This window comes from Dermacentor andersoni, chromosome 1 (genome assembly GCF_023375885.2).
Source record: "Dermacentor andersoni chromosome 1, qqDerAnde1_hic_scaffold, whole genome shotgun sequence".
In the NCBI taxonomy this organism is placed as follows: Eukaryota; Metazoa; Arthropoda; class Arachnida; order Ixodida; family Ixodidae; genus Dermacentor; species Dermacentor andersoni.
In genome coordinates, this window is record NC_092814.1 from 195,022,713 (window position 1) to 195,036,341 (window position 13,629).

At 48.7% G+C, this 13,629-nt stretch overlaps 1 protein-coding gene across 1 annotated transcript in view; it reads right to left on the reverse strand.

Annotated features, from left to right (window-relative positions):
* Positions 1-8,051: 8,051 nt before the first annotated feature.
* LOC126546957 (uncharacterized) overlaps positions 8,052-13,629 on the reverse strand; it is a 50,557-nt gene continuing 44,979 nt past the window's right edge. Inside the window, exon 9 of the mRNA XM_050194685.3 lies at positions 8,052-9,147. Coding sequence (XP_050050642.1) covers positions 8,962-9,147 — 186 coding nt within the window. The 3' untranslated portion in view covers positions 8,052-8,961. The remainder of the gene's footprint in view (positions 9,148-13,629) is intronic.

A 13,629-nucleotide genomic window follows, 5' to 3' on the forward strand; every position in this document is an offset into this window, starting at 1 on the left:
AAACGTACTGAGTCGTTAGAGTAGCTCCATCTTATCATTAATTGACGCATCTAAGTGTTCCGCGTAAAGCGTGTAATTTATTATAAGGTTTTAAAAATGTACATCGCTGGGAATCGCAGCACACTGCTCGGCAGAATTTTTAGCCACCCCTACCCATACGACATAAATCACCCAATTGACGTCAGCAGGGCGAGCTATCCGATTGGCCCCCCAGGGCGCGTCATTGATAATTTTTCGATCTTTTTGGTGAACAAATGATGTTCGTAATAGTTGGAATGTTAGTTAATTTGTGTCTATAAAAAGAAAGTAACAGAATGAGAATGCACAAGAACAATTCTTCACTACACTTAACCCCTTCCGGCACACATCAAGCGTCCTCTGCTTCTGTTACAACGTGCTCCATTTTGACGAGAGTTCCACGGTCAGAGTCAGTTTCAGTCTTTTTGCGAGCACTATGATTCGACTTTGTAGCGTTGTGTACTGCAAACGTAGGAGGAAGACGAAGAAGTGGCTCTTGTGTGGAACCCCGTTTTCTACTGCTCTCATTTTCGAGTATTTTTGCGTGTTTTCGGTAGGCGCCGCTTCCGAGACCTTCGGCGATGGAAGCGGAGTCAGCTAGACGTCCGGAGGAGACCGACGTCACAGCGTCGAGCGCTCCGAGGAAGCGCAATCACCTGATGAGCGACACAGGCAGCGAGGACACCTTGCTGTACTACTCTGCTTCAGAAGAAGATCTGTCGGATGACGGCGACTACTTGACAGTTGTGAGGCAAAAAGGAAAGAGGAGAATCGTCACTGCCTCCTCGTCTTGAACAAGGACGACGGCGGCAGCAAAGGCCCATGACACGGCTCATACCATCCTCTTCTTACCCGAGACGCCCACCGACAACCTGAATCGGCTAAACAGGCAAGCCATATCTGTAACACTAGAGGCTCTGGTTCCAAACGAGATCACGGATATGAGAGTTAACACCCGTAAGAACATTCTCGCGGTTGACGTCAAGAACAGAGCAGCATTGGATATCTTGAGTACAGTGAAAATGCTGGGCAAGATAAATGTTCGCACGATAATACCACAGGAGAGCAATACTATATCAGGTGTGATTTATGATGTCGATGAGTCAATCGACGACAACGATCTGCCTATTTTGGTCAAACCCGCCACAGCAGATGTATCTATTATTGAAATCCGTCGCCTAGGAGATTCACGCTGTGTGAGGATAACTTTCAAGGGAGGTAGCTTGCCGTCCCACGTGAAAGTTGGATTCTTTCGTCATCCAGTGCGACGGTTCGTTCCAAGACCACTTCAGTGCCGTAATTGTTTGAAGATCGGGCATGTCAGCGGCATATGCGAAAATTCGACCGTGTGCGCAAGATGTTCTGAGCAGCACAGCGCTGATGCTTGCCGTGCGCCTCACTTCAAGTGTGCCAGTTGCTCCGGTCGCCATGAAGCATCGTCGAAAGACTGCCCGAGACACAAGACAGAGCGGAAAGTCCTAAAACAAATGGTGAGAGACAACTCAACTCACAGAGAGGCCACCGCCAAAGTGCGACGGCGTAGTGTCCGCCGTCACCGTAGACGATCCTCGTCTACTAGAAATACTGATACCGTCGCAAGACAGACGCTACTTCCTGAGGCTGGTGCTCCCAAAGCGCTCACCCACAGTAACAACACGGTGTCTGATGACGCAGTGAATACCTCTACTGCAAACGACTGGCCTGCACTTCCGACATTAAGTCCTCGAGCCCAACAAAGGTCGACGGTGGACTACCGACGAACCAATGAGGGCCCAGATAACGTGCAAAGTCAAGACAAGCAAGTAATCGCCATAATAAAATCTCTAATGAAAGTCATTCGCGTGTTGATAAATGACATGCAGACACCATCTGCTCGAGGTGCACTACAAGTGCTGGACGGCCTGGATCCGGTTCTTGCGAGCCTCGAGTAGCAAGCACAATGGCTCTACCGCGTCAGCCATTCTTCAGACAAGTCAAGGAAGCATCTATCATGCAATGGAATGCCCGTGGCCTGAAATCCCGCAGTGATTTTCGCCATTACGTTTTCACCAATCGATTCCCCATTGTTGTCTGTGAACCGAAGCTACAGAAACCCGTCCGGATCTCAGGCTATGAACCTCACGTGTCATCGACTTGTACTGACATAAGCAAAGTGATCATCTACATACGGTGTGAACTGACTTACGTTGTTCATCCAGTGCGGCCACATGACACTAATCAGTATGTGTGTTTGACCGTGAAAAAACAAAAACTTGCGTTTACTTTAGTGGGCGCTTACCCCTCTCCATCAAGTCGTATCGATAGGCAGAGACTGAGTGACATTATAGATGCGACACCTGGTCCATGGATTGTTGTTGGGGACTTCAACGCACATCATTCATTTTGGGGAAGCAACAAGATAAATTCCAAAGGAAGAAACCTCGTGTCCTTTGCTTGCGACCATGAACTTTGTTGTCTAAATGATGGCAGTCCCACGTTTCTGCGCGGCCGGACGTACAGTAGTTGTTTAGACTTAGCATTTTTTTCGCTATGCCTCACTCGCTGCGTCCATTGGTTCGCAGATACAGAAACCCACGGAAGCGACCACATTCCTACCTACCTGAAGATAAAAGGCCTCACCAAATCCGTTCCATCAAATTTTAAACAAACAATCGATTGGCCCGTGTTTAAATCACTTATGGACGACGCATGCCACGAAGGCATTTCGTCCACACTAGAATTCGAGATCGCCAAGGCTATGCAGGATGCTATGCGCTCATTTCGGCCATTAGAAAAATACACAGATTTTGATTCGGAAATACAGAGCCTCCGTGCAATCCACCGGCGAGCGGAGCGACGGTACAGACGGACTAAATCATTGTACGATCTTAGAGAGGCCAGACGCATTCAAAAGAAAATTCAGCGTCGCCTTGCTGTACTGCAAAATCAACGCTGGAAATCGTTTTGTGAGTCTCTCGACCCGCGTAAACCTCTGTCGGTTGTCTGGAGAACAATCCGTGGACTTCGAACAGCTCCTCAACAGCGTCGTCCATTTAAGTCTGTAGCCCTACATCAAGGACGCCGAGAAGTAGAGGTAGCCGAAGATTACTGCGCAAGGATCGCGGGTCCGGCGCTCACGTATTCACCTTGCGCACCTATTCCCATTGTACCCCCTTGCTCCCGAGATCCTCGCATAGACGCTGCTTTCTACATCGAAGAACTGGAGGCCGCGCTTGCAGGGTGCAGGCGATCTTCGTCACCAGGACACGATGGCATCACATACTCTGCGCTTGCAAACCTTGGTCCAGAGGCCAGAGATGCCCTTCTTGGCCTATACAACGCATCATGGCGTGACGGCCTGGTCCCTACAACGTGGAAATCCAGTCGGCTTGTTCCACTCCTCAAGGCTGGCAAATCCCCGTTGGAATTGTCATCCTACCGTCCAACAGCACTGGCCAGCAGTGTAGGCAAGGTAATGGAGAGAATGATCCTTGCACGGTTAGAATGGTACTTGGAATTTTACAACGTCTATCCAGAGGTAATGGCTGGTTTTCGACGTGGCCGCTCGTCAATAGATAGCGTTATCGACCTAGTAACATACGTACAACACCAGAAACATCTGAAACGAATCACTGCGGCCCTATTCCTTGATGTTAAAGGTGCGTATGACAATGTAGATCATCATGCAATTCTGGACTCCTTAGAAGCTGTAGGGATTGGTGGACACACCTTTCGCTGGATATGCAACTATTTGAATGGAAGATCTATCTTTATTTTGACTGAAGACGGACCAACGTCATCAAGCTATACCAGTCGTGGTGTACCGCAAGGCGAAGTACTCAGCCCTACCCTTTTCAACCTGGTGCTCGTTGGTCTCGCTGATTCGTTACCGCAAACCATTCAGCTCTCCGTATATGCAGACGACATTTGCATATGGGCTTCAGGCGTGACACGTGTACAAGTCCGCGCACGACTTCAGAAAGCCTCAACGGCTGTGTCAACATACCTAAGAAGACAAGGCTTGGAGCTTTCCGCTGAGAAATGTGCACTCGTTGCTTTTACTCGCAAAGCGATGGCCCCGTATGCTTTGCGGATTAATGACCAAATTATACGATATAGACGAACGCACCGATTTCTTGGCGTTATCATTGATAGAGACTTGTCTTGGAGCCCTCACATCTCGTACATGACAAAGCGTTTGGCCGCCATTGTGGACCTTCTTGCGTTTCTCGGCGGCAAGTCCTGGGGTGCAACAGTACCGTCAATGTTGCAACTATATAAAGCACTGTTTTTGGGCTTCCTACGGTACAGCTTACCTGTACTAGGAAATACTTGCACTATGAATATTCGCAAACTCCAGAGTGCGCAAGCCCAAGCACTCAGGGCTTGTCTCGGTCTGCCCAAAACTACGTCATCGATTGCGACAGTGGCCATAGTCAGAGACGCTCCTTTGAAAGTCTACATTGATACGGATGTCGTGAGAGCGCACATCCGACACCTGACTGGGATTCCCTCACACCATCTTGCTTGCTTGCCAGCAAAAAGGCCACTTTCAACTTTTGCTAAAACTATTGTAAGACATCAGTGCTACTTGCCATCAGAATTTACACCCGCTACACGATTGTCAGATCCATTGTGGTGTCTGCACCGGCCGCAAGTGCAACTGACAATTCCAGGAATCAGAAAGAAAGCTGGAGCGCCTGCAAGCTTTAAAACAAGCAACTTTGGAGCACATTCACAACGTGCACAGATTCCGGCAACATGTATACACAGATAGTTCAGTAAAACCCACAGCTCTGCTGCTGCAGTCATCATCCCGGCACAATCTGAGGAAATCAAATTAAGAACTTCATGTGTGACCACATCGAGGGGTGCAGAACTCGCGGCGCTCCGTGCTGCACTTGATTTCATTAAGCAGAAGCCACCGCAACAATGGACAGTCTTTAGTGACTCCAAGGCAGCCCTTCAGTGCATACGAAGTCCAATGCGCCACGGACCCAATAAACAACTGGCCTCAGAAATTCGGCACATATATCATCAAAGCCATGACAAGGGACACAACATAATCTTTCAGTGGCTTCCAGGACATTGTAACATCAGCGGGAATGACCACGCCGACGAAGCCACCCGGTCTGCACATGAAAGTGGTCAACGAATCTTCATTCCGCTTTCGCCAACAGACGCTGGTGCTGAGCTGCGATTGATGTCCCGTGAGTGTACCTTGCCCGGACTCGAATGTTTTCACCTTGTGTCGGTTGCGTTCGTTGTCTCCGGACATACGGATGCACCTCCCACCTGGATTACCACGACGTGAACAGACCATGCTCTACCGTCTGTGGTTAGGCGTTGCCTTTACAAACTCATATGCTTTCCTCATAGGAATGGCCAACAGCCCCACGTGCGACACATGTAACATCGACGAGACGCTAGCACACATTATCTGTGTCTGCCCGCGGTACAATGCTGAAAGACAAGTGATGTGCAGAGTACTGGACCAGTTGGACAATCGTCCACTTTCAGAACTGAAAGCTTTAGGCCAATGCTCCGAAAGAACATCCGCGTTGAAGGCCTTACTCGCGCTATTAGGTTCTTGCGGTCCACGGGGCTTCACGACAGACTCTAAGAATGCCGCCCCCTACCGCTCTGTAGTGTACGCGCTTTGTTCGTGCTTGTCTCCCTTTCTTTCTATCTCCCCCTTCCACTCTGTTTCTCTTTTTATCCCCCTTAACCCTTCCCCCTGCGCATGGTAGCCAACCGGAACTACCTCTGGTTAACCTCCCTGCCTTTCTCTGCAGTATTTTCTCTCTCTCTCTCTGCAAACGTAGCAACTGGCAATATGTCAAGCTGCAAGCCTCTGCAAGGCAGCAGACGAGCGGACTGGATGCAGCGCATCGGACTGCCGCTATCCGATCGGCGCCAGGATTTGCGCGTTTGCGGCGCCACTTTACACCACAAGATTACTAACGCGAGTCCGGCATTAGGGTAAACGCAAGCGCAAGCGGACAGGGCGTGACCGTTTAACCGTGTCGTTTCACGGGATGAGTAGAAGCGCAGATGTGAATGGTCTGCACGGTGCAGCCGCCTGGTGGCACAGAGCTCAACCACACACAGTAGCAGTAACGAAATGTATTCTTTGCTGCTGGTGTAAATTTTTAGCAGTAGTGTACTCGTTAACACGTTCTTTTTGTAAATGTTTAAAATGTTTTACACTTCGTTAGAGCAATATTAGCTCTTTGTTTGGCTGGTTAAGCTCTGCGCCAACGGGTGGCTGGACCGTGGAGACCGATCAGGCAGCTCACGTACGTCTACGCTAAAGTTCCTTCATCAGCTTGAGTTTATGCCTCCACCGATCTGTAGAAACGCCCAGCTCGCCTGTGGTTACCGGAATACCAGACACATTCTGTGCTGCGACAGAATGCTCGCAACGCATGCTGCTACGATAGCTCTCGCTTGGGTTCGATTGCCAAGCAGCTGGCAGAGAGTTTGGAGAGGCTTCGCGCGTTCGCTCATAGAGAACTGGAAGTCGATGACACGACGTGCCATTGTGACGCAGAGCCTGTGAAGGCGGAGCTTAGCCCCGATCTCTCGGCGAACAAGTTGAGGAGAAAATGCATGACTATGGAGGAGGGTAACTTGTAATCGTCCATAGCTCTCTTAATAGGAGACGTTTCACACAAATTGTGATGTGAATGATTAACTTTAGCTGTACCCTGCGCGTCTACAAAATTTGTACGAACCATTTCAGGGACCCTTTAAACTATTGCGCCGCTCCCGCGCTGCACCACTTTTCATATTAGGCATGCAGAGAAGCCCACTTACAAACAATCACGTCAGGTTTAGGGTTGGCTTTTTTGCATAGCTTGATCGCATAGCGGTAAAGCGAAATGCGTTAACCCTGCAAATAAATGCAACGAGCTGCATTAAAAAAGACAGCAAATAAAATCGTGCCATAGTCGTGCAAATGCCGCCTTATGTGTGTCATGCATGTCAACGTTCTGAGGCTAGTGAATTCTGATGTAGCGAGTCTGTGCTCCCTACAGTCCGCTATGACTATGCTAATAGTCGCGTTAATCGCCGGTGGCATATCGTGCAACTCAGCCTCCTCAGGTGGCTCACTGGAAAAGGAGGACATTACTTGCAGAAGTTATGAAAACTATTATTCGACCAATTAAAGCACTTTCTCTAATTAAAATTTTAATTTACTTTGTGGCACATGTTGAAGTTGCAGAAATTAAACCGGGTAATAAAGTCATGTGGACTTAGTAGAAATATGACTACCGCCAGCCTCGAGATATCTGTCCATCATGTGTCTCATGAAATGCAATGGCATTCCTTCGCCAAAAATATTCTTCGTGAAATATGCAGGTAAAATCTAGCTAGAATGCCAGTGCATTTTTTTCACGTTATAAGGCCCAACTAATTGTATCGGGACGAGTTAAATACTAGGTATGCTTCGAAATCGGGGCGATTATAAAACGTGTGAAAAAAAGAAATGCCGCCGTGTGGTCTCATTGACAGTTTTCCTACTTCAGCAGTTTTCTTACTTCATCACAACGTTCGGGTGTTAAGTCCCAGCCAACAGTTCAGTGGAGTGCCCAAAGAACAGGCATATCGTAAAGCAGTTGTGGGCTGTAGAAAATTTCTCAAACGTATGCAAGTTCATGCTTGTGTCTTTCGTAAAATTTGTTGGGCGTGAAACGTTGACATTACGGGATTTTTCAGGTACGGAACAAATTCCGCACTTTCAAAGCCGTTCGTATGCGCAATAACAGCTCGTAAGAAGAAGCGGTGGCCAATCATGATGCAAACGAGATTATAGTGAAGGAACCATCCAATGACAAACATGTTGGTTAATACAGTACCTGGCCACGCCTGTGAAATATGCACTTTATGGCGAAACATTTATGTAGAAGCTGTAGCGTTGGAAACTCACCTCATTTGTTATCTTTCATCGAAAGTAATCTTCCGGTCATTCTGGAACATCTTTCGTTCGTAAACTTGTGACATAATCGTCTGCAGCGTTAGCAGTAAAATACAATACAAGCAAGCAAATGTTTTTACGGTGTCAATGTTTTCAGATTTTATTTCCTTCAGGTTACAGTGCAAAGAAATACCGAGTATTAAGAAAGACACTTCGCGATATACCGTGAGGTCCAGCACCGCGGTTATCGCCATCGATCGGTTTTACGTAGGTGAATACCTTGGGCACAATGCACTACATTTAAGAAAAAAAACTATAAAAACACCAAAGTTGTAGTTTCTGGCAGTCATTCCACTCTTTGTCCACACTTTCACTCATCCACGAGCACGCACACGCTCACGCACTCGTTCGCACAAGGATGGCACAGCCATATACTTGTGCTGTACGGCAGTGTCCGGTGGTGGTGCCCGAAAATTTCAAATGACGTGCATGCCTGTCCGGTCATGCACATAACCACGCATACATAAAACAAAGGCAGTGATTGAAAAGAAATCACCAGCGCACGATGTCAAGAAGTGGGGCGCCTAGCGAGCATTGCTTTGTGTCCAAAGCAGCAAAGAATTCATTGGATGACACCTGCTTCGATGATGACATTCCGTCTTCAGGCGCATAAACACTAACGGTAACTTTAGCACCTGCTCACAGACTTTTCTTGCGAGGCCGTACATAGCAAGACTCCTCGGCTAAGCTCTGCTTTGTCTGTGCAAGTTTGGAAGGCATTAGCACAGCAAGGGTTGAACGACACTGTCTCTCGCTCGCGCCAAAAAAATGTCGTCGGATCCGGTGCTCCGGAGCAGAGAATCGCCTCAGTCGATGGATTTGACTTCCCTCAATACGATCGTCCCGTCCCCTCTCGCACGGTCGTCTTGGAGCGGCAGGCTTGGAGGCACCATGAATAGTCCGCGCCGATAACGCGTCCAGGCACTTTCTCTCTCTCTCTCTCTCTCTCAGTACACTGCGATGGTCGCGTCGGCTCTCACGGCTCACACAATTGTGTTGTAGCCGATGGAGTCCATGTATATGTTGTTATCTATCCACTGCAGGTGCCTCGAGACACGTGTGTACACGCCGGGGTAGCCAGCCACCCCGCAGCGATAGCCGAAAGACACGATTCCCACCGCCGTCCAGCGTCCCTCGTGGTCCAGCATGAGCGGTCCGCCAGAGTCGCCCTGCGAATATTTCAGAACACGCGCAGTTGGTGAGGAATAGCACGCACCATGCCGTAAAGTGCCGAGTCAGTAAACAAGACAATGATAAAGGGACATCGAAGAGGCGACTATTTACCTAGAGCTTTACGAAAACAGGACAATTGATACAACTATTACATTTCTGATTGCTTATTCAGACTTTATTCTTTGACAATGGTCATGTCGCGTGGAAGACCGTAACTAAGCGAACAACGAAGTGAAAGGAGACAGCCAGGCTGACACCTCGAGCTTATAATTATAATCTGTATCTCTCTCTTTCTAGTTCGTTTTCGTGCGTGCTTCATGTGCCAGTGTCGTACTTTAACGCATTCTCTATGGCAAGAATTATATCCGCATTAATTCTGACTTGTTTCATGTGCAGTGAAGATATTTCATCGTACGCGGATCAGTGTCATATCATAGCCAGCAAATTTGCTAAAAATGCGTAAATAGCTTTAACGGATGTACTCCATGTCTCGAAAGAACCACCAATGTCATCACTGAATCCAACTGGTGTGACTATGACCAACCTTTAGCATTCTATCTGTACATGGGTGGTCTAGCCGCACAGCCACGTCTACATAACACAACCGAAAATGTAATGGCTATAGTTACGCACAAAGCAACCAATACGGGAGGCGCTTCTCAGCGTACACCGCAGTGGCACACGTGAAAGCATCTGCGTTCACTATAGACGGTGAATAATAATGGGACACGAATGAAAAAGGACAGCAACCGGAGGCGATGGCACCCCGCTGGGGTGTGGCCGAATAGGTACCTGACTATACGTGACGTCTGTGGTTTGAGAAAGTATATGGGCAAAGGTCCCGTCGCAGAGGGATCAATTTACGGTCGTGCTGGATAGTCAGACGAGCCCCTCGTTGCGAAACCGGATTGCGGCCTGGCCATGGAACTTTGACCCTGCCAGTACGGCGCAGCGTTCTCAGCTCCCCCGCCCCGGGCACCTGCGGCTACCGAAGAGCGCGGCGCCCGAGCTTATCACGGTGTGGTGCCATGTCGGCAATTATGCTCGGTCGAGTACGCGATGGCTGGTGCGGCTTTCGTGACCGTGGGGCCCCGTGGATGGCGTGATGCGCTGACGTGCTCTCCGGGTGCTCGGAATGGATGTGCGCGCACGCTATAGCGGTTTCGCACTGCACATGCAGCACAGCGGCCCGCCACGAGACGGAGTGCCTAATCGATGACCGTTTGCGTGGCCGCACCTCTCTATGCGCGCCGCGGTCAAGTGGGTCAGTGAAAGTTGCACCGCCGGGCCCGTGTGTGGCCGGTGCGCGTGTGCCGCGGTGCCTACTGCAGGTCATACATCAAGAGGTGCTTTATTTTAACGGGTGCTTGGGCGGGTTAATGCCGCGGTTACGTAGAAACGCGTCTGCTTCGCTTTAACTATAGTTCAGGGAAGACGCGCCGGCAACACTTTTGACGTGGGTGTCCCGCAGCTTGCTCTCCGACTTAAAGCATAGCTCTTACGCTGGCAGGGTCATAAAACGATTAAGGGGTCTTGGTGCTCGAGCGCTTTATTTAAACGAGACACGGCGCGGTGCACACCTAAAGTTACAAAGGCGCGCTCATAGTTTTCATCGGTCTTAAGAACGACGGAGACCTGCCCAACTCGCACGGGCGTAATACCCGACCGAAAGCACCACAAGTGCGATTCCGCGCGAGAAAATAAGTTATATTACGAGATGAACTTCACTTTAGCGATAATGTGGGCCCCAGGTGTTAAATATTGGTTACAAATTGACGATAATCGCTGTGTGGATGGTTGTCTTGCAGACGAATTAATTATTCTTCGGGTCGTATATATAAGACGCATGCTAAATGTACGAATCGCTTAATTAATTAGATAGAATGCATAAATATATCAATCGACTGGCTATTTTGCTTATTAGTGGCGCATTCAACCTAAACCTACAACCCAGATGCTCCCATAAGGATATTCTTTCTCCCAAACGCCCACCAATCACTTTCGCTTCAGCACCGACCTAATGATTTCGCATTTGATCGCACCTAACTAAGCAAGCGAATAGGCAAAAAATGTTATACAACATCCATAATTGAACTTCAATTCAACTTCAATAAGCTTCAATAATTTGCTCCTTTCCTCCTGGCCCCTGCTTTCTTTAGAAAGTTTTGTTGTCATAGTGGGAATATTGTGGTGAATGCCACATGCTTGTTTGCTTTCCAAACAAATATGTAGCGTTGGCTAGTTGGTGCAACATTAGGAATGGTAAAAGAGCGTGAAAGACACAGACGCAAGGAAAACGTGAAACACACTCAGGCGCTGACTGGCAGGTTCTCAGCGTCTGTGTGTGGCTTGCTTCCTTTAGTGCATATCTCGCGGCTTTATCATGCCTAGTGCTTGTTTAACTATTACATGAACGAAGCACTGGTGAACAACTGTGCTCAAATTTACTTTGTGTGTGTATTCCTAACTTCACTAAAGTATGTCATCGATTTAAGTGCACACCTTGAATTAGATTTTCGAAAGGTACAAACCTTCCGTAAATCTAAGTCAAGGTATGCTGCGCTTAATTTATGTATCGCTTACAAATTTATCGGTGCGCTTAGTGCCGGCCTTGTCAAGTAAGCTATCTGCACAAGTAGCGAGAACTGGGTGAGTTTGTAAACATTCGTCCTTGTCTAGCTGTTGCTCTGACAGATCATGAGCTTCTTTGTCTAGCTGTTGCTCTGACAGATCATGAGCTATCTGCTAAGGTTAGCCACGCAATTTCAATAAATATGCATCATAAAACAACATTCATGTAAATTAACCCACCGCGGTAGCTTAGTGGCTATGGCGTTGTGCTGCTGAACTCGAGGGTTCGATGCCGTCCACGGCGGCTCCATTTCGACGGGGGCGAAATACAAAAAAAAAAAGATTGTGTACTTAGATTTAGGTGCACGTTGAAGAAAGCCATGTGGTCAAAGTCAATCTGGAGTCCCCTACTGCGGCTTCCCTGATAATCAGATCGTTGTTCTAGCACGTAAGACCCCAAATTTATATTGTTCATAGATTCTTGTAAACTTTTTGTAATTGTTGAGCAATGAGAATAGAGTAAGCCGGACGTACGCTTTGATGACAAAATGCCCGTTGGCTTTAGATGCATAAACAAAGAGAAAAACTGAGAAAAAAAAAGAAAGAAATAGTTTCACTGAGGGCATTTCCCTCGTTCGCCACTTTCTTTCTAACACGAGTGCGCAAATAAATCTTGACGAGTCGATAAACCTGTTCAAGCCTTGCCCCACCCAGGAACAGCCCAGACACGCACGTGGCAACGGCTGGTTGAACCGATGCTTGCATGCTTGGTCGCGACATCTGCTTATTTCCATTTCCTCTGCACATTTTGCCTTCTTCCAAGACAGCTGTTCCTAGAACGATAATTCCTCCAGTCCGAGTGCCATGTCTTTTTTTATATTTTATTTCTTTGTAGGCTTGCTTGGGTGAGAGTAAAAAAAGGGGGGGGGGGGGGCAGCATTTGACGAACACCATCGTTTTCCATTCCCACTGCCGGTCACGAAACAGAATGACTACGCGAGGCGCGAGCCTCCCGTGCCAGGCCCGGCGAACTCTCTGCTCTCCGCCTGCCACTTGCTGCTGCCGTCTTTGACGGGGAAGGAAGGGGGTGGGAGAGCCGATTCAGAGGCGGCTGTCGGTGATTTCCCCGCCGCGTGTCGGCCCGTCATGGAGCATAGGCGCGAGCTTCCAGCGCCATAATGGTCGCAGCCGCAAAAGAGCAGCGAGCAGTGCCGTTGCCTCACCTGGCGGGTAATCAGCGGGCGGTTCCAGACCAGCGCCTGGTCACTGCCTCCGGACGAACCATCGCGAAACGGACCGTATAGGCACGTACGCACACTTGAGTGGCAGCGACCGCGCTGTCACAACGGTCATTCCGTTCGCACCGGACGACAGGCTCATCCGATTTTAAGTTCGCGTGCAATCCGGTCTCTCTCTCTCTCTCTCTCTTTCAGTACTTTTTATTTTTTGTTTTTGTTTTACTTCTTACAGGCGAACTCGTATTAGTCGCCAAGCATGAAGCTATCACCGAAGGTTGAAGGCAAGGAGTGTTGATGTCTTGTATCACGAAATACGTTTTCACGCCTCCGCCTGGTAGCAGTCGACATGCCTGAGCGCCAGCGTCCTCTGTTTGCCGCTACATCATGGAGCTGGAGCAAAACACAGTCGCTTCCTGCTACGCATCGGTACTACAGGACAACGTTCTTTTTCTTCTTCTTTTCTTTTTTTTTTGGCAAACGCTCCGCTCCCTCTCTAAAAGCCCGAAAATTTCCCGCCACAGAAAGCGAAGCTTAGTTCGCTAGCATGTGGAAGAGGGCGTCCTTCGCGTGGCCGCTTTTCTTGGCGATGACGCGTCGGGGCGCATTGTGTACTACTCGCAGCCACAAAAACATTTTCGTTACGCTTCGAGACGCCTACTGTGCGTGCGT